Raw genomic sequence first — 22,165 nt, 5'->3', positions numbered from 1 at the left:
CATCCATTAACAACACTCATACCATTCAAACATGCACGCACACACCAAACATTCATTTTAAAACATCACACACTCATTCTTTCACACACGCACGCACATCCATTAACAACACTCATAACACTCAAACATGCACGTGCGCACCAAACATTCAATTTAAAACATAACACACATACACACACACACTTACCTTCAGCCTCCAGGTCGCAGGAGGGTTGGGACTGCTGCCTTCCCTCATTGGCTGACATTAGGTCAGCCAATGAGGGAAGGCAGCAGTCCCAGCCTCGTCACAGAGTGGGATGGGGTCAGTGAGACTGCTGACCCCACCCCACTCTGTGACGAAGTGTCACTGATTGACACTCGCCCTGGGCGCTTCAGGGCTTAAACCTGAAGCACCCACGGCGAGTGTCAATGGGTGACGCTTTCCTCGTCACCCAGGGGAGGGCCTCGAGGCACCTTTGCCCATAGGAGCTGTGATCTCCTCAGCACAGCAAAGTTCAGCTCAGGCAGCCAGGAGTCTGCGCAATTCGCGCATGTCTGCTCCTGGCTGCCTGACCTGAACATGAAGAGTGTCTGTCAGGCTGACCTTTGTTCAGCCTGACAGACACTCTTCATGGGGTGGGGGGGCGTGGCCCCTCCGCCCTAAAGGACGGGCCGCCACTGGTCTCCAAGTAGCATACTAAAGAGTAGCAAATATACAGATTGTAGAATTGTAGATTTGTTGGAAATTGCCCTTTTTGCAGGGTTATCCCTAAACTTACTGCCTCTGACCTCCTGTTTTTGATCCAGTGCTGAGTTTCGTTTTTGCTGTCTTTAGGACTCTGGGCACTTTACCACTGTTGACCAGTGCTAAAGTGCAATTGCCATGTGTCTAAAATGTATGGCAATTGGTGTATCCATGATTGGCATATTTGATTTACTAGTAAGTCCCTAGTATAGTGCACCAGATGTGCCCAGGGCTGTATTTCAAATACTACTAATAGACCTGCAGCACTGATTGTACATGAGTAAACCTGCAAACATGCCTCAGGCCTGCCATCGCAGTGTCCGTGTGTGTAGTTTTAAACTGCCATTTCAACCTAGCAAGTACACCCACTTTCCAGGCCCAAACATTCCCTCTTACTACATGTAAGTCACTCCTAAGGCAGGCCCAAGGCAACCCCAAGGATAGGGCGCAGTGTATTTAAAAGGCAGGACATGTACTGATGTGTTATACATATCCTGATAGTGAAATACTGCTAAATTCAGTTTTCACTATTGAAAGGCATATCATCGGGTGACATGGGGATTGCCTTGAAATATCTATTAAGTGTAACATCCCATTGGAAGCAGATAGAGCTATGGAGTTTGGGGTCTCTGAACTCACAACTTAAAAGTACAACTTTTGGAGAAATTGGGTTTTTGAATTGTAAGTTTGAAAATGCCACTTTACAAAGTGAGCATGTTCCTGCTTAAACATTCTGTGTCATTCTGTGCCTCTGTCTGTCTGTGGAATATACGTCTGGGTCGGGATTACAGTTGGGCTGTTTGTAAATTCACTCTAGAAGTCACACAAAGGGAGCTGAGATGTACCCTGCATATCCTGGTGGATCTTCCTGAGCTAGAGTGGTGGGAAGAGCTAACACTTGTGCCTGTCCTTTCACAAAGCAGTCTCCAACCCTCTGGAGTGTGCCTGGGGGGTCAGGGCAGGAACTGCATAGTATTTTACACTACAAAGACTTATTTTGAAGTTTGCCTACTTCAAAGACAGAAATGGGTATAACTTCTGCTTGCAGCGCTGCCCTGGAGGATTAGGACTGCCAGACTGCCGGGATCCCTGATACTGGCGGTGCTGCTGGTCTGACTGCAGCATGACTGCCGTGATCATAATGTAGCACTCAGACTGCCGTATTGGCGGCAGTCCGACTGCCACCGCGAGTCTGGCGGTCAATTGACCACCAGACTCATAATGATCCCCATAGTGTCATTTGGGGGCATCCTTTGCCCAATATGACAATGTTCCAATGCTGTCAGTTCCATCTGTCTTGAGGACAGTTGTGTGGCTTCAGTATCCTCATACAAGTCACTACCTGTTTTGGAGAAGATCTAATGTACTTGCTTGGCATGAAGTTTGAATAGTGGGCATGGGTGAGTTGGAGTGTTTCTTGTCTTAATGCATTTGGTTCTGTCAGAAAGGTGAGTTTTACACAATTGAAATACCATACTGTGTTAAACATTCTCCAAATATGAATAAATTCATGTTGTCCAGTAAATACTCATAGACCTAACGGGAACTAAAAAGAGTATATGAAAACGAAATTACCAGTAGTGCAGCAGAACCTGAATTAATGCCAAGAGTTTTATATCATTTGGAATCCACCAGGTAATCCAAAAGCATGTATATTTATAGCTGTTGGAAATCAATTTGGTTATCCACCACTCACTAACATCATAATAAAGACCACCTGGTCCACGTATTGAATGTGTGCTCATGGTTTCTAAACAAGTAACAACTAATATGCATTATGTGATTATGGGGGCAGAAAACAGGTTTTCTGAAATTTATATAAATATTTCTGAGCTCCATACGAAATTAACCAAGTGGAGATACGTAAACCTTCTAAGCTTGATTTGTACTCACATATGGAATTGTAGTAACTTCCAGAAAACACAGGTTTTTTCCTTTTAATTAACATGTATGCTTACCATAATGTTTAAATGCAATCATTTTGAATGATGAATAACTCAAGTGCTTTCATTATATTTCAGGTATTGTGCTGTCAGACATTATAGAAAAGTATTTTGTGTCACCAACCCTTTTCAGGGTTATTAGGCTGGCGAGGATTGGGCGAGTTCTTCGACTCATCAAATCAGCAAAAGGAATCAGAACACTACTGTTTGCCTTGATGATGTCGCTGCCTGCCCTGTTCAATATTGGACTTTTGCTCTTTTTGGTTATGTTCATCTACTCTATCTTTGGGATGTCGAACTTTGCATATGTCAAAAAGGAGTCTGGCATTGATGACATGTTCAACTTTGAAACCTTTGGAAATAGCATAATTTGCTTGTTTGAAATCACAACATCAGCTGGTTGGGATGGTCTCCTCAATCCCATCATGAACAGTGGCCCTCCAGACTGCGATCCAAATTTAGAAAACCCTGGCACTCATGTCAAAGGTGACTGTGGCAATCCAGCCATGGGCATATGTTTTTTCTGCAGTTATATCATTATCTCATTTTTGGTTGTGGTCAACATGTACATCGCAATTATTCTTGAGAACTTCAATGTGGCTACAGAGGAAAGTGGAGAGCCCCTATGTGAAGATGATTTTGAAATGTTCTATGAAACTTGGGAAAAGTTTGACCCTGATGCCACTCAATTTGTTGCTTATAGTGAAATGTCTAATTTTGTGGATAGTTTGCAGCCCCCCTTAAGATTACCTAAACCAAATAAAATAAAATTGATTGCAATGGATCTCCCAATGGTCATTGGAGATAAAATCCATTGCTTGGACATTCTGTTTGCTCTTACAAAGGAGGTACTGGGAGACTCTGGAGAAATGGATGCATTGAAAGAGTCAATGGAGGAGAAATTCATGGCAGCCAATCCCTCTAAAGTTTCCTATGAGCCTATTACTACCACATTGAAAAGGAAACAGGAGGAAGTCTGTGCCATAAAGATCCAAAGGGCATTTAGGAGCCATTTATTCCAACGCTCTATAAAGCTTGCCTCCTACATGTACAGACAAGACAGAAATGAAATTACAAAAGATGAAAAGCCACCAGAGCTCATAGGACTCATCGCAACACGAATGAATGAAAACTATGGCACAAATAGTGTAGGATTAGCTACAGAGGACATGCATTCAGTGTCTAAAGATATACCTTGTGTTAGAAGTGGCTGTGGTAAAGCAAGTGGTAGCATCGAGTCCTCTGTTTAGAATAAGCTGAAGCAAATATTTCATCTCAGCCTATGCAACAGTGCACGTCTCACCGCCAAAAGAATAATACTTGAACCGATCCCCAAATATTGTCAGTCCTTGTCCTCTCACGAAGTTCAAGCTGATGAACACCTTCTTCCACAGCATTTGTGCAGTGTCAGGTCAATCATTTAAACAATAATATGACTTACAGTATATCACACTACACAACAACCTACAAACATAAGGATGTGTTCCAAGGTGCACATGACATGTATTTGTAAGTTTTATAATGTCGATCATCCCTTGAGATACAAGTCCCTGTTTTCACAAGGATCATCAAGTGCAAAGATCCAGTAGCTTGTCCATGGTTGTGTAGGGAAGTGAGAGAAAGTTGGACGGAGCTCAAAAGACTGTTTGCCATCTTTCATATACCAGCACGCAACCACGTGGTGAAAAATAAAGAGAGACGTTTTAGCTGAAATTACTGATTTGTTCTGGAGATGTGTTTTAAACATTAACAAATGTGCATCTTTTCACGTGGCTTAAGAAATCAGTCCATTTATTTTACACTTGTGTGCTCTTTCGTATTTTAGACATCATACTGCGATTTTCGAATGAATTTCAAATATCTGAAATATTTATGGTATGTTAAGCCATATTTTTCTTAAAACACTTCATATGTCTTAAAAGTTGCACCGCTCAAACGCTAAAAATGCAAAGGGTTTTTTGATACTTCGTACAATATATTCTAAGTAAGATTATGTCTTAATGGTAACTGCCATGCACTGTATAATTTGCAGATGTTATTACACTAAGGTTTTATGGGAAATTGCCCCCTTTATTGTGTGCAGCAGGATCATGAAGCACATTTGCCTTTCTTGAACTTCTTTGTAACATACAATATACTTTTCGGAGTGAATGTATGCACCTCTTGTAACAAGTTTCGCAACAGACACTTAAGCTTTCCACATAAAATTTTCACTAAAATCTTCCGTCGATTTTAAGTTAATCCTACATATATGCACCTTTGATGTACATCGCTTCTACACATCAGTTTATTGTCCATATAAAAGGAACGAGGAGGTCTGCATTAAGTCTTAGGCAGGAAAGGTTAAACTATTCATTCACAATAAAAAGTTGGGATCAGCCTTGAGAAACATAAGACCAATCACGATCCGATTGTACATTCAATGTTTAAGAGCATTAAATGATGTTTATATGTAGATGAACAAGAAATGTATGTATAATATGCAATCCTTATCCACCTGAGAGAAAAGAAAACTTGTTAACTGGAGAGTCTGGAAGGCACAAGTGCTCTTGAGTAACTAAGCTGCTATGCACACTGCAGATTTGTTGGTATTTATCTGATGTTTATTTATTTAAATGTTTAAAGTGTTCCTTATCAATACCTAATTAGATGGCTTTGGGTCGCTTTATATATTGCAAGGATGAAACCTTAAACCGAGCTAGTGACGGATTATAATAGGTGAAGGCCATACCAGGAGCCAAGATCCATAGGTCCAATTGGATGTTGGATTCCTATTCCTTGAAATAATGAGGTAATAGTAGATTATGGACGTCAAGCAGTGAATGTGGGTGTCTGATATCTTTGGTAAAACATATTTGGATAATGAGCAATTAAATTAAATGAAAGCTAGACCCACACTACAAGGGAGCTGGAGAGAATAAACCTGGTCTTTACAATATTCTGCATAGAAATCGGGAACAGCAAACTCTTGTCACCAACCAAAGCAAACTCAGGACATTGCTATGGATTTTTATTTGAAATCAAAGCTATGTGCTCTTTTTTAATTTATATTAACCATAGAGTAGTCCATAAATGTCAGGATATCTGTTCTTGAAGAGTATATTGAACACTGCATTTGAAGATGGTAAATGCCTCATAGTTAACCCCCACAACTATGGTGCTCAAAACCTTGGGGAGACTCGTAGACCGCTGAGGCTACATACACCCAATACCATTTCATTGTTTACAAGGAGCCAGTATGATTTTGATGTAATCTACACTTCACACCGAGAAACCATTGTACTAGTTGCTATTCCATCTTGATCTAATCAAGTACAGTTAAAAGATAGGTCTAAGTGGATCCTGGGAAGATAGCTCAAAGGACTAGTGTATCCGCTGTAGAAATGTGTGTGTAATCTGAAGTTCATAGTTTCGAATCCTGGGACATCCACTCATCCTTCTGAGGTCTTTAATATGAGTACCATTGAATATGGGTAATAACTATCAACTGTCATCGGCCCCTAGAGACCAGACAAAAATTAGAGCATGCTATCTAACTGTTATTTTTTGTATTACTGGCAGAACTGAAAAGAGGCCCACATTTTCACTTTGTCAATTATTCAGCAATATCCATTAAAGTGTTGTGACAAAATATAGAGTCCAAAATATTGTGTCAAAAATATCGAGGAAAAAAATATCATGACGGTAAGTTCCTATCGGTAAGCACATATGTACTATATTTAACTCAACATATATACCGTGACAATATATATATCTTCAAAATGCTAAGATGAGGAGTTAAATAAAAGGTAAATATATGCTTGCCTATTTTCACTCACCTGCTCTATATTTTTGTCCTCATATTTTGTGTCTAACTGCTCATAGGCACAAATTCAATGTAAAAGAATCTACAAAAACAGAAACTGTAAAGCCACAAATGTTGCATCTGCCTATAATTATGCTGTCTTTCTTTCACCTCTGCATCTGTCAAATGTTTACCACATGATAGCCTAGATTCCACAAGTGTCAGGAAATGTTGAACCAGTGCATCTTCTGAATGCTCCCAGGGTGCCTTTGATTCAAGAGTGGAAGCTTTTAACTTTCATACTTGTTGACTTGTAGATAGGGTGATTACACCCTATCACTACAGAAACACTCCATTCCTGACCAGGATACTCACAAATTGCCCAACACTGATGCTATCCATTGGATCTGGCCTCATACATCTACGAGTTCTAACTCATCTTAAAATAAAGTTTAGGCTTCGTTCTTAGTGAACCCTTTACTTTATGTGAATAAAATGTGAAACTACAGAGTCTGAACTAATAGTAGCATATTTAATCTAGAAATAGTATTTTCTTAATTGCAAGACAATATTTGTTTTGCACATACAGTATCCTGTAGAAACTCAATTTAAGAATAACAATGTTTGACAAGGAAGTTGCTAACAGTAACCCTCACTATTAGTCTTACATAAAAAAAAATGATTGTGAGTTTTAAAGCATTACATTTTAAATGATTTTGCCTTGACTTTATCACTGCTTTGTTAGTGATTTGTACCATCTTTTGGTAACTCTGTCTCTTAACCTCTATGCAATGTGTATTTGCATGCTGGACGCACTCTTATTCTATATTCCTGCACCTATGTTGATGTTTTCTATGGAGCCCCCTCCTATTGTTTACAGTATCTCCTTTTATAAATGATATATTTGGATTATTTGGATTAGAAAAATACATGGAGAAAGTTATCAATCTAAGAAAATAATTTACAGAGTTGTCTATAATTGTCTGTTTAGGTTTATTTGTAATTTGCTGATTATCTTGTAGTTAGGCATCACAATGATCTTAGAACATGGTGTGAAGATTGGTTTCTAATAATGCTGTTATTGCTTGAAAAGTCAATAACATAAGGTGTGATTTAGATTTTGGAGGACAGGTTACTCCATCACACCGGTGACAGATATCCCATCCGCCAAAATATAAATCCTATCGGAAATAATGGGATGAATATTTCAGAATATCCATACAATTTGTGATGAAGTAACACATCCTGCGAAATCTAAATCAGGCACATATTCTAGTGATGGTCCTATTTATTTTAGGGCCTTTGTCTTAACAAATGATGACAAAAGCCAACCTCCCAGTCAGAAAACTTTAATCATTGTGTTCATCATCAGGTTATCTTCCTTGATCCTTAAAAGAACAGCAGTCATGTTCCTCATGCCATCCATGCTGCCAAAGGTTTCAAGCAAATGTTTACTCATGTGTACACATACCTCATTATCATTATTCATTGTTGAATTAATGTAATATGTTGTTGTCATTGCATATTGATGTCATGATGTAAAGTAATGATGCTTTTTTAAATGTTAGTGGTGATTGCTTTATGTTGGTTTTCAAGCCTTCATCCTCTTTACAACTGTATCCTCATTAAAATAAAACATTGGAAAACAATGGAGGCAAACTTTATTGTATTCTCTTACTGGTATCTGAGTGAATTTGAAGACTCTCTAAGACCTTTACCTGTATCTTAATCATTTTGCCTTCTTTCCAAACACATACAATAACCTAATAATTTAGGCCTGTGATCCTGTATCAAACCATTCTGAGCAATTGGCATTCAAGGATGTTTTCACTATAATGCAATTGAAGAGACTTTTTCTGTTGCTTTGTAAAAAGACATTGGTGTTTTTAGGAACAGATGGGCATCTTTGACCCCTCAAATACTTCACTGCAATAACATCGAAATACACCATAAACTAAACTACAAAAAATGTTCATCATGGGAGGACTACTGCATAGTAGATTTTGGCTGTCCAGTCTTAATTTAGTTTGCTCTTGGTTAGAGTGATTCCTAGTCTATTTATTTTAGGACTACATATCTCCATTGTCAAATACATGTGCTGGAGTGAGTGCCCCATAATTTCACTCTTTAGGAGTCAAGAGTCCAACCTTGCTAGCAGGAGTTTGTCAACAGTCTCTGTTGGGGCTAGAAGATTCCTAAAAGGACCAACATGGCTCTAGTGAAGACTAATAGGTTATTTTATCCTAATGCTTGTTTTCTTGACACCCTGGCTCCGTTTGGCCTATTTGAGTTATTGTTGAGGGTGAAGCAAGTGGAATTATCTTCTGCACCAGTCTACTTATGTCAACTGGGGAGAAAAATACACCAGGACAACTTACAGGTTGCTTGTTGCTGACTATAGCTACTACTCCTTGTAGGCCAAATTCAGTAGTGCAAAGCATGGGGTGCAGTGGTAGCCTCTATCACTGTGAAGTATTATTTTAGACTTCCCAATCTTATCAGCAGTTTCTGATCTTCCATGTTTGGGGTATGCTCTACCCAACCATCAAACCTTTTAAGATGGTTCACGGGTTTCTTGTACAAATCATAGCACAAGATCTACATATGGACATCTCCATTAAATCTACCCACACCTAGAACAACACATGAAATCTGTATCATGAAATCAATATTGTTAGGTCTAAATATAAAAACTGGATGACTGCTGTCATAGCGATATGCAGAGAATGTTGAATTTTCATGCCCAAGGCACAAACTCCAACTCATATGTAATTCTGCATTTTCATATAATGCAATCAGGAGCAACTGTCAGGCAGTTCTTATGGCATGGAACTTTTGAAAATATTCCGAACTATTAGCTTTGATTCAGAAAAGCTTTATCAAGAAAACTGACTGCATTTGTTTTTGTTGGCATTAGGACTTCACCTCCACTAACCAGTTACAAAGTGTTTGTGCTCTCTTGATAAAACATGGTGCAACTGACTTACACATGAGTGGCTTATTTAATTTATTTATAAGTACTTATTATGTGATCCTACACATACCTGGGTCCTGTAAATTAAATGCTAATAGTGAGGATGCACCACTCATTGTGCCACCACTGAAGAACACCTTACAACATGTCTCAGGCTTGCCATTGCAGCCTCTAGTGCAATTTAAAAACTGCCAATTCGACCGGGCAGAGTAAACCTTCTTATTTAACCTAAACTTTAATGTGTAGCACATATAAGTAACCCTTAAAGGTCCATATTGCAGAGAATATTGTATCTGACAAGTAGGACATGTGTTCTTATGTTTTTTATGTTTTTAGCAGTGAAAGTCTCCTACATTAACTTCTCCTTATTGTAAGGCCTATCTCTCCCAGTGGATAACATCGGATTACCTTGTTACATTTATTGAGTGATAACGTTTGATTGACAGCAGGTAGGAATATAATTTTTAGACTCAAATAAATTGTAATTTAAAGTCCTCTTTAATGGTGAAGTCGGATTTTAAGTCGCAATTCTAAAAATTCGACTTTTAGAAAGGTGGCATTTTCCTGTCCTAAATATTTGTGTCCTGGGTCACATGACTGTGAATGACTCTGTTGCTGAGCTTTTCGTATTCCTCCCAGACAGTGAGACAAAAGTGGACTAAGGACCTCACTGCCCACGAAACTCTTTGGGTCGGAAGACCGCCACTCCGGCCCAGCAGGAAACTCACCACAACATTGACACCGGCTCTTAATCCTAGTAATCAAGCTGTTGACAATGTTGCACCCATTGCGCTTTTCACTGCCTGAAAAACTTGCAGGCAGTGAAAAGCATGACTGGGCTGTCTATGGGGGCCCCTGCAGCACCCATGCCAAGAGCATAGGCATTGCAGGGGCCCCCCTCTCTGCCAGCACCCCGTCTCCGCAGTGGAACAGCCATGCAAAAGGAGGCATACACAGGAGTCGTAATCCCCAGGGCAGTGCTGCGTGTAGCGCTGCCCTGGCAGATTAAGACAGCCAGCACTTCCTTGCCTTTGGCTGTTCTAAAAGTGGCAGTGCCAGCAGTCGACTGTGGCACTTTCGCCACACTCGTAATGAGGGCCTAAGTGTTGACAGGGTGGTTGGAGTGGTGAGCTTGCCTCAAAGATTTGCCTCCAGCACACACAAAGGAATCGGACTCCAGTCTTTTGTCACCCCAGACTCTTTGAAGCCTTGGCAAGAAAAGGGAAGAACTTTCCAGAACCAGATGTGGGGGTAGCCTAGGATGTCCCTCCACTTCAAAGGCTGACACCAGGTAAAAATTACAGGACCCTCAAAGTAACTCTTCAGTACACTCCTGGACTTTGGACATTACAAGAGGAAGAACTGTCTTGTTCCCTAGAGGACTACCCTGCTTCTTGAGACCTGCTTTGTTCCCAAAGAATGGCCCTGCTACTTGAGGCCTGCCTTGTTCCCCAGTGAACTGTCCTGCTGCTTGCCCCTATCTTTGAGGGTAAATACTGGATTTGCTCCTTTCATCCCAGGCTACCCGAGTAACTCCAAGTGTCAGTTGGCTGACCTCCTGCTCTGAGCTACAGGAAGCTACAAAAAGCTCCAGAGGCCTCCCTGCAACTGCCCAGCAGACCTGCTGCACTGGACCTGCCTGAGCCCTGCTCGCCTCTATTGCAGTGAGAGTGTGATCCCTAAGAGATGTCTCATCAGGTCCCCCTGACCCTTGGTTGGCATCAGAGAGAATCCCTCTTGCTTGAACTGAAGGTGCCATGAAATCTGGCACAAAGCAAAGTGAAGCTCCACTGCACAGCTGAGGACCTCATCCAAACCAATGCAAATCATCACAAACCCTCACTGCACAGCTGAAAGCTTCACCAAAACTGAATCTAAGCGCTGTAAAGCCTCGCCGCACAGCTGAAAGTTTCACCAGAACCAACACAGAGCTATGCAAAGCCATGGGCATAGCTGAAAGCTTAATTGGAAACAGCGTCAACCAAAGCCTCACAAAGCAATGTGCACAGACGTCACACCTGGGACATGCGGTACAATTTCCAGCAGGCTGAAGTTGGTCTTGTGCTGGCTTGCACTCCATCAAGATCAGCCTGAATTTGTGACTGTGTTTCGGTCCAGCGTGACAAGACACCCTCAGTTGGCTCTTTCTGCGTCTTCGTACTATTTTTACTTAAACCTTTGAAACTGCATAGCTTTGATTCTACTGACTGAGTTTTTGTCATTCTGGTATCATTTTATATAATAGTATTTTGTCTATTTTTCTAAATTGGTTTGAGGTTTTTTGTGTGTTTTGTTTTCACTTTATTACTTTTTGTGTGCTGCATAAATACTTTACACACTGCCTCTAAGTTAAGCCTGACTGCGTTTGAGCCAAGCTACCAAAGGGTTAAGCACAGGTTAATTTACTGACTTTTGTGTTTCACCCTGACAAGGACTGTGGTTTTTGCTTGAGTAGAGTTTTCACCCCCTCAATCAATAACCCAGTTTCTTACACCGATCAAGGACCTCAACCACTGCTATCTGTTTACTCGCATTTGCACCAGAACAACCTGATTAAACCGTTGATTAGAGATGTTAATGTAATTGTTATTATATTACATAGCTGCCTAGAATTAACTTTGACTCAAAGCACGTAATTACCAGTGGATTTATATACTTTATTTTACCTGAGGTATTACAAACAACCTCAAAATAGTGTGAAATTCGTTTGTCCTATGCTGCATCAGCGTAAAGTTTCGTTAATATGATATTCATTTTTCTTAGACCGCAAACAAAGTCGGTATTCCCTAGGTTTTATGAACAACGGTGTGACATAAAGGCCTTAAGTTCCCACTCATCTGACTTCATTTTAGATAGGCCTAGTTAACATTTTAGAGAACAGGGATCACCATTTTATACCATGGAGGTCTCCCTCTTACTCCATTTATGGAGATTCATTGTCATGTCTGTCATTACACGCAGATGTTGTTTGACCTTAATCTTTCTAAGAATTGTGAAAGTGTCAGGTCTTCCAACTGATTTCATGCATATAAAACCTAATGCAGCATTAATCTAGGTCAGATGTCTACATGTCACCATGTCTAGGTCACATAAAAACACAAAGTCTAGACATATAGCGAAAATAATGTAGTCTGAATTGACGTCCTCTAATGTCAGAAATTCCAATCTCTGATAGATTTAATATATAAGGACCACTATTTGACCATTTAGGTGAGGGGTCCTTCACCCAGATTATCGCCCGAGATTCTGCCAGGAAACAGTCTCACCTACTGCTGGCGTATTTAAAAAATGTTCATCTTGCTCAGTACTGTTAGAGTTAAGTTGTGGACGAAAGCTTCTACCACAGTATGTGTGTGTCTCCTTCGCAGGGAACTCTGCCTTCACGGCTCAACAACATCTTTAGCTGTCAACAAGAGATGCAGTGTGCCACTTCTCCCTAAGAAACTCTAGACTGCAAGTTGCTTAGCTTTCTATTGTCTTTGTGTAGCACACAGAAATATGTTTTAGAGTGTTAGGGTTGAGATGGCATTTTAACCATGTCAGAAATGTTCATTTTATTTTTGTTATTCTTGCTTCTTGCTGTTTATATGATGTCTTGGGCAAATGTTTTAGATGACCTGAGAAACAGATTATTCCTGTCATAATAAACGCTTTTAATCAAAGTGTCTATTCTTCTTAGTGCAGTGTGTGTGTGTGCGTGTGTGTGACATTGTGAATAACAAAATAGATTTGTTTATTTTACCATGGTGCCCCTGATCCCTTTAAGGACATTGGCCCTCATTATGACTTCGGCGGTCTTTTGGCAAGATCATCATGCAAAATTGTGCCACCATACCACCAGCGGTGGCGGTATAGGGACCGCCGGATTACGAGTCACAAAACACAAACTGCCCAAAAACAGACACAAAACCAACACTGCCAGGCCAATCCATGCCAAAAGCGTGACTGTTCAACTGCTGACCCCGCCACACCGACACAGTTCGGACCGTCATATTTAGAGGCAACCTCCAGCACAGCGGTACACACAGGCGGTAAACCATTGGCGGGTCACACTGCAGCGGTACAAAAAGGCATCACCGAAAGTAGCTATAGGAAAGTACCATCTTGCCTGGCATGTTACCCCCATATTTCACTGTATATATGTTGTTTTAGTCCATGTGTCACTGGGACCCTGCCAGGCAGGGCCCCAGTGCTCATAAGTATGTGCCCTGTATGTGTTCTCTGTGTGATGCCTAACTGTCTCACTGAGGCTCTGCTAACCAGAACCTCAGTGGTGATGCTCTCTCTGCTTTCCCAATTTGTCACTAACAGGCTAGTGACTAAATTTACCAATTCACATTGTCACACTGGTACACCCATATAATTCCCTAGTATATGGTACTGAGGTACCCAGGGTATTGGGGTTCCAGGAGATCCCTATGGGCTGCAGCATTTCTTTTGCCACCCATAGGGAGCTCTGACAATTCTTGCACAGGCCTGCCACTGCAGCCTGCGTGAAATAACGTCCACGTTATTTCACGGCCATTTACCACTGTACTTAAGTAAGTTATAAGTCACCTATATGTCTAACCCTCACCTGGTGAAGGTTGGGTGCAAAGTTACTTAGTGTGTGGGCACCCTGGCACTAGCCAAGGTGCCTTCACATCGTTCAGGGCAAATTCACCCGGACTTTGCGAGTGCGGGGACACCATAACACGCGTGCACTGTACATAGGTCACTACCTATGTACAGCGTCACAATGGTAACTCCGAACATGGACATGTAACATGTCTAAGATCATGGAATTGTCACCCCAATGCCATTCTGGCATTGGGGGGACAATTCCATGATCCCCCGGGTCTCTAGCATAGTACCCGGGTACTGCCAAACTGCATTTCCGGGGTCTCCACTGCAGCTGCTGCCAACCCCTCAGACAGGTTTCTGCTCTCCTGGGGTCCAGGCATCCCTGGCCCAGGAAGGCAGAACAAAGGGCTTCCTCTGAGAGAGGGTGTAACACCCTCTCCCTTTGGAAATAGGTGTGAGGGCTGGGGAGGAGTAGCCTCCCCCAGCCTCTGGAAATGCTTTGATGGGCACAGATGGTGCCCATCTCTGCATAAGCCAGTCTACACCGGTTCAGGGATCCCCCAACCCTGCTCTGGCGCGAAACTGGACAAAGGAAAGGGAAGTGACCACTCCCCTGACCTGCACCTCCCAGGGGAGGTGCCCAGAGCTCCTCCAGTGTGTCCCAGACCTCTGCCATCTTGGAAACAGAGGTGTTTGTGGCACACTGGACTGCTCTGAGTGGCCAGTGCCAGCAGGTGACGTCAGAGGCTCCTTCTGATAGGCTCTTACCTCTCTTGGTAGCCTATCCTCCTTCCTAGGTAGCCAAACCTCCTTTTCTGGCTATTTAGGGTCTCTGCTTTGGGGATCTCACCAGATAACGAATGCAAGAGCTCATCAGAGTTCCTCTGCATCTCCCTCTTCACCTTCTGCCAAAGGATCGACCGCTGTCTGCTTAGGACGCCTGCAAAACTGCAACAAAGTAGCAAGATGACTACTAGCAGCCTTGTATCGCCTCATCCTGCCGGCTTTCTCGACTGTTTCCAGGTGGTGCATACGCTGGGGGTAGCCTGCCTCCTCTCTGCACCAGGAGCTCTGACGAAATCTCCCGTGGGTCGACGAAATCTTCCCCCTGCAACCGCCAGCACCAAAAAACTGCATCACTGGTCCTCTGGGTCACCTCTCAGCACAACGAGCGTGGTCCCTGGAACTCAGCAACTCTGTCCAAGTGACTCCCACAGTCCAGTGACTCTTCAGTCCAAGTTTGGTGGCGGTAAGTCCTTGCCTCCCCACGCTAGACTGCATTGCTGGGTACCACGGGATTTGCAGCTGCTCCGGCTCCTGTGCACTCTTCCAGGATTTTCTTCATGCACAGCCAAGCCTGGGTCCCTGACACTCTAACCTGCAGTGCACAACCTTCTGAGTTGTCCTACGGCATCGTGGGACTCCCTGTTGTGACTTTGCGTGGACTCCGGTTCACTCTGCTTCCAAGTGCCTTTTCAGGTACTTCTGCGGGTGCTGACTGCTTCTGTGAGGGCTCCCTGACTTGCTGGGTGCTCCTTCTGTCACCTCCTCCAAGTGGCGACATCCTGGTCACTCCTGGCCCACAGCAGCACCCAAAAACCCTAACCGTGACCCTTGCAGCTAGCAAGGCTTGTTTGTGGTCTTTCTATGTGGGAACCTCTGCAAGCTTCATCGCAACGTGGGACATCTGTCTTCCAAAGGAGAAGTCCCTAGCTCTCTTCTTTCTTGCAGAATTCCAAGCTTCTTCCATCCAGTTGCAGCTTCCTTGCACCCTCAGCTGGCATTTCCTGGGCTCCTGTCCACTCTCAACACTGTCACGACTATTGGACTTGGTCCCCTTGTCTTACAGGTACTCAGGTCCAGAAATCCACTGTTGTTGCATTGCTGTTATTTGTTCTTCCTGCAGAATCCCCCTATCACGACTTCTGTGCTCTCTGGGGGTAGTAGGTGCACTTTACACTTACCTTTCAGTGTCTTGGGATGGGCTATTTTTCTAACCCTCACTGTCTTCTTACAGTCCCAGCGACCCTCTACAAGCTCACATAGATTTGGGGTCCATTTGTGGTTTGCATTCCACTTTTGGAGTATATGGTTTGTGTTGCCCCTATACCTATGTGCTCCTATTGCAATCTACTGTAATTTTACACTGCTTGCATTACTTTTCTTGCTATTACCTGCCTAATTGTGGTGTGTGTACATATATCTTGTGTATATATCTCATCCTCATACTGAGGGTACTCACTGAGATACTTTTGGCATATTGTCATAAAAATTAAGTACCTTTATTTTTAGTACTTCTGTGTATTGTGTTTTCTTATGATATTGTGCATATGACACCAGTAGGAGCTTTACATGTCTTCTAGTTCAGCCTAAGCTGCTTTGCTATAGCTACCTTCTATCAGCCTAAGCTGCTAGAAACACCTCTACACTAATAAGGGATAACTGAACCTGGCACAAGGTGTAAGTACCTCTGGTACCCACTAAAAGCCAGGCCAGCCTCCTACATTGGCTGTGCAGCGGTGGGAGAAGATTTGTAACTACTTACCACTTTGTCATTGTGTACATTTCATAAGAGAATAATATACAAAACAGTTCAGTGTATGTACACCTAACCAAAAGGTTTTGCTTTTCTCCTCCTAAACTTTTTACAAAGTTTTGAAAAGTTTCTCTAAACTTCTAAAAGTTAGAAAACGTTTTTTCTCTGTTCTTTAAAAAATTCTGAAACTTTTTCTTCCTTCCCACTGTTTCTAAACCTTTTGCTATCATGTCTGTAGAAGACTCTACTCTTAAAATGGTCAATACTACTTATGACTATTTGAATTACAAGAGCCTAAGGAGTCTCTGCTTAGATAGAGGTTTAGTGATAGGAAAGAACCCTACAAAAGAGTTTCTATTTAAAATGCTTATTGTGATTCATGAGTCCCAAGCAGGCACTTCAAATGAGAGGTTAATAGAAGGTTCCCATTCTGACTCAGGGGATCTCATTGAGGGAGGTGGGGAGGGTTCTGTACCAGATCTGCCCCCTAGCAGGACACCCAGTAATGTTGGTAGTAATGGAGGTTCCCATTGTAGTAGGGGAGTCTTTATTCCTGGAGGCCAAGTTGCTAGGGTTCAGTCAGTTAGGGACAGATCCCCCTCTGTTGTTTCCAATTTATCTTCTGTGTCCAAGCATTCCCAACCAACCCACCCTGAAGACAACATGTTAGAAAGGGAACTCAAAAGGTTGAGGGTTGAAGAGACCAGACTGAAGCTTAAACAGCAACAGCTGGCCTTAGATAGGGAATCCCTAGACCTGCCTGGAGAAGGAGAGACAGAGATTGGGGTTTGGACCCCATGGTGGCAGCAGCAGTATTCCTGATAGTAATCCTGTTAGAGAGCATGATTCCAGGAATCTGCACAAGATAGTCCCCCCTTACAAGGAGCGGGATGACATCAACAAGTGGTTTGCTGCACTTGAGAGGGCCTGTATGGTACAGGGGGTCCCTCAAAGGCAGTGGGCTGCTATATTGTGCCTATCTTTCAATGGAAAGGGTAGGGATAGACTCCTTACTGTTGGAGAAAGTGATGCTAACAAGTTTGCAGTTTTGAAGGATGCACTCTTGGATGGATTTGGCTTAACCACTGAACAATACAGGATTAAGTTCAGAGAAACCAGAAAAGAGTCCTCACAAGACTGGATAGACTTTGTTGACTGTTCAATGAAGGCCTTGGAGGGGTGGTTACATGTCAGTAAAGTTTCTGACTATGAAAGCCTGTATAATCTTATTCTGAGAGAGCATATTCTGAATAACTGTGTGTCTGACTTGTAACACCAATATCTAGTGGACTCATATCTGACCTCTCCCCAAGAATTGGGAAAGAAGGGAGAATATGGGTCAGAACAAGAGTGAACAGAAAAGTTCATACAGGGGGTGACAAGGATGGCAAGAAGGAGGATGGTAAGTCTTCTGACAAGGGTGGGGACAAAAGTAAAACTGAGTCTTCATCAGGCCCACAATAATCCTCTGGTGGGGGCGGTGGGTCCAAATCCTCTTCCAATAATCAACCTAAAAAGCCTTGGTGTTATTTGTGTAAAGTCAAAGGCCATTGGACAACTGATGCCAGTTGTCCAAAGAAAAACACCAAACCTCCCACTACCACAACCCTTACTGCAAATTCTAGTGACCCTAGTAATAGTAGTGGTGTGGTGGTGGTAGGAGCAGACCTACTAATAGCCCATCCAAGGGAGTAGCTGGGCTCACTTTTGGTAACTTAGTTGGGGTTGGTCTTGTTAGGGAGACCACAGAGGCTGTGTGAGTCTCTGAAGGTGCCATTGATTTGGCCACCTTGGTTGCTTGTCCCCTTAATATGGATAAGTACAAGCAACTTCCCCTAATAAATGGTGTTGAGGTTCAGGCCTACAGGGATACAGGTGCCAGTGTTACCATGGTGATAGAGAAACTGGTGCACCCTGAACAACACCTACTTGTTCAGCAGTACCAAGTGATAGACGCTCATAACAACACTCTTAGCCAACCCATGGCTGTTGTGAATCTCAACTGGGTGGGGTTACTGGTCCAAAGAAAGTTGTGGTTGCCTCAGATTTACCTGTAGATGGTCTACTAGGGAACGATTTAGAGACATCAGCTTGGGCAGAAGTGGAGTTGGAGGCTCATGCAGCAATGCTGGACATTCCTGGGCAAATTTTTGCTTTGACAAGGGCTCAGGCCAAAAAGCAAAAAGGACAGGGTAACTTGGATCCTGGAACAATGGACCAAGTGCTCCCTAAAGCTAGGGGTAGTAAGGGTAAATCCCTACCCACTATCCCTCCCTCTACAGATGATTCTCCTTCTGAGGAAGAAGAATTTCCTCCCTGTGCAGTACCTTCACCAGATGACCTGGCAGCAGACACTGCTGAGCTTTTGGGTGGGAAGAGCTGAGTGTGACACAGCAAACCTGTCCCACATTAGAGGGCCTCAGACAGCAAGCTGTCAAGCAGCAAAATGGGGATGTCAGTGACTCACATAGAGTTTACTGGGAGGACAACCTCTTGTACACAGAGGCAAGGGACCCAAAACCTGGATCAGCCAGGAGATTGGTCATTCCCCTGCAGTACAGAGAGTTCCTCCTAACTCTTGCACATGACATTACTTTGGCTGGGCTTTTGGGCCAGATTAAAACATGGGAAAGGCTTGTCCCTCTGCTTCACTGGCCTAGGATGTCAGAGGACACAAAAGATGTTTGCAAGTTTTGTGTGACCTGCCAAGCCAGTGGCAAGACTAGTGGCACACCAAAGGCTCCCCTTATTCCACTACCTGTGGTTGGGGTCCCCTTTGAAAGGGTAGGGGTTGACATAGTTGGCCCCCGACCCTCCTACTGCTTCAGGCAACAGGTTTATCTTGGTGGTTGTGGACCATGCCACAAGATATCCTGAAGCAATTCCTCTAAGGACCACTACAGCTCCTGCAGTGGCAAAGGCCCTCCTGGGAATCTTTTCCAGAGTGGGTTTCCCTAAAGAGGTTGTATCAGACAGGGGTAGCAACTTTATGTCTGCATACTTGAAAGCAATGTGGAAGGAATGTGGTGTAGCCTACAAATTCACCCCTCATTATTATCCACAGACTAATGGACTGGTAGAGAGGTTTAATAAAACTCTCAAAGGTATGATAATGGGACTCCCTGAAAACCTCAGGAGGAGATGGGATGTCCTGTTACCTTGCCTCCTTTTTGCTTACAGAGAGGTACCCCAGAAAGGAGTGGGCTTCAGCCCTTTGAACTCCTCTTTGGACACCCTATAAGAGGTCCACTAACACTTGTGAAGGAGGGTTGGGAACAACCTTTAAAAGCTCCCAAACAGGACATAGTGGACTATGTACTTGGCCCAAGATCCAGAATGGCCAAGTACACGAAAAAGGCCAGTAAAAACCTTCAGGCCAGCCAAGAGCTCCAGAAGCAATGGCATGACCAGAAGGCTGTTCTAATCCAGTACCAACCAGGACAGAAGGTGTGGGTATTGGAGCCTGTGGCCCCAAGGGCACTCCAGGACAAATGCAGTGGACCCCATCTAATTGTTGAGAAAAAGGGCGAGGTCACCTATTTGGTAGTCCTGGGCACTGCCAGGAGTCCCCTTAGGGTGATTCATGTCAACCGCCTAAAACCCTACTATGACAGGGCTGATCTCACCCTGCTCATGGCAACAGGTGAGGGACAGGAAGAAGAGAGTGACCCTCTCCCTGATCTCTTTCCCACCACTGAATCTGATGCTTTAGTGGAGGGAGTAGTTTTGGCAGACTGTCTTACTGCAGAACAGAAAGACAACTGCATAAATCTCCTTGGACAATTTTCTGAACTCTTTTCAACTGTGCAAGGCACCACATCTTGGTATGAACACACAATTGATACTGGAGACAGCTTGCCTGTCAAAAGTAAAATCTATAGGCAGCCTGACCATGTCAGGGACTGCATAAAACAAGAGGTTCAGAAAATGCTTGATCTAGGAGTGGTTGAACCTTCTGAAAGCCCATGGGCGAGTCCTGTGGTGCTTGTACCAAAGCCTCACTCAAAAGATAGAAAAAGGGAGATGAGGTTTTGTGTAGACTACAGAGGTCTCAATCAGGTAACAAAAACTGATGCTCACCCTATACCCAGGGCAGATGAGCTCATAGATACACTGGCATCTGCCAAGTATCTAAGCACCTTTGATTTGACTGCAAGGTATTGGCAGATCAAATTGGTTGAGGATGCTAAACCTGAAACTGCATTTTCAACTATAGGAGGGCACTACCAATTTACAGTGATGCCCTTTGGTTTTAAGAATGCACCTGCCACTTTTCAGAGGTTGGTGAACACAGTCCTGCAAGGGTTGGACGCTTTTAGTGCAGCATATTTAGATGATATAGCTGTCTTTAGTTCCACCCGGGATGAGCACCTGGTCCACCTTTGAAAAGTTTCGGAGACCCTGCTAAAGGCAGGCCTCACTATCAAGGCCTCAAAGTGCCAGATAGGGCAGGGAAAGATGGTTTATCTGGGACACCTGGTAGGTGGAGAACAGATTGCACCACTACAGGGGAAGATCCAGACAATCATGGATTGGGTTCCCCCTACAACTCAGACTCAGGTGAGAGCCTTCCTAGCCCTCACTGGGTATTACAGGAGATTCGTTAAAAACTATGGCTCCATTGCAGCCCCACTTAATGATCTCACAAGTAAAAAGATGCCTAAAAAGGTATTGTGGACAGCTAGCTGTCAGAAAGCTTTTGAGGAGCTCAAACAGGCCATGTGCTCTGCACCTGTCCTAAAAAGCCCATGTTACTCCAAGAAATTCATTGTTCAAACCGATGCATCTGAATTAGGGGTAGGGGCAGTATTATCACAACTGAATTCTGAGGGCCAGGATCAACCAGTTGCTTTTATCAGCAGAAGGTTGACCCCTAGAGAAAAGCGTTGGTCTGCCATAGAGAGGGAGGCCTTTGCTGTGGTCTTGGCACTGAAAAAGTTGAGGCCATACCTGTTTGGCACTCACTTTATTGTTCAGACAGACCACAAACCTCTACTTTGGCTAAAACAAATGAAAGGTGAAAACCCTAAATTGTTGAGGTGGTCCATATCTCTACAGGGAATGGACTATACAGATATTTCCACTTAGACAATGAAGACTCATCAGGTCATGGCTAGTCTTACTGTCCTTCGTTTGGGGGGGGAGGTGTAGGAAAGTACCATGTTGCGTGGCATGTTACCCCAATATTTCACTGTTTATATGGTTTTTTAGTCTATGTGTCACTGGGACCCTGCCAGGCAGGGCCCCAGTGCTCATACGTATGTGCCCTGTATGTGTTCCCTGTGTGATGCCTAACTGACTCACTGAGGCTCTGCTAACCAGAACCTCAGTGGTTATGCTCTCTCTGCTTTCCAAATTTGTCACTAACAGGCTAGTGACTAAATTTACCAATTCACATTGGCATACTGGTACACCCATATAATTCCCTAGTATATGGTACTGAGGTACCCAGGGTATTGGGGTTCCAGGAGATCCCTATGGTCTGCAGCATTTCTTTTGCCACCCATAGGGACCTCTGACAATTCTTACACAGGCCTGCCACTGCAGCCTGTGTGAAATAACGTCCACGTTATTTCACAGTCATTTACCACTGCACTTAAGTAAGTTAAAAGTTACCTATATGTCTAACCCTCACCTGGTG

General features: G+C 43.3%; 1 protein-coding gene across 1 annotated transcript in view; it reads left to right on the top strand.

The window, feature by feature from the left end:
• SCN4A (sodium voltage-gated channel alpha subunit 4) overlaps positions 1–8,100 on the top strand; it is a 1,135,018-nt gene extending 1,126,918 nt beyond the window's left edge. The window contains exon 27 of the mRNA XM_069238085.1: positions 2,746–8,100. Within this exon, the coding sequence (XP_069094186.1) occupies positions 2,746–3,917 (1,172 nt within the window). The 3' untranslated portion in view covers positions 3,918–8,100. The remainder of the gene's footprint in view (positions 1–2,745) is intronic.
• Positions 8,101–22,165: the final 14,065 nt, after the last annotated feature.

This window comes from Pleurodeles waltl, chromosome 6 (assembly GCF_031143425.1).
Source record: "Pleurodeles waltl isolate 20211129_DDA chromosome 6, aPleWal1.hap1.20221129, whole genome shotgun sequence".
NCBI lineage: Eukaryota > Metazoa > Chordata > Amphibia > Caudata > Salamandridae > Pleurodeles > Pleurodeles waltl.
Note: the sequence above shows the minus strand (reverse complement) of the source record. Positions and strands in the feature narration are given on the sequence as shown.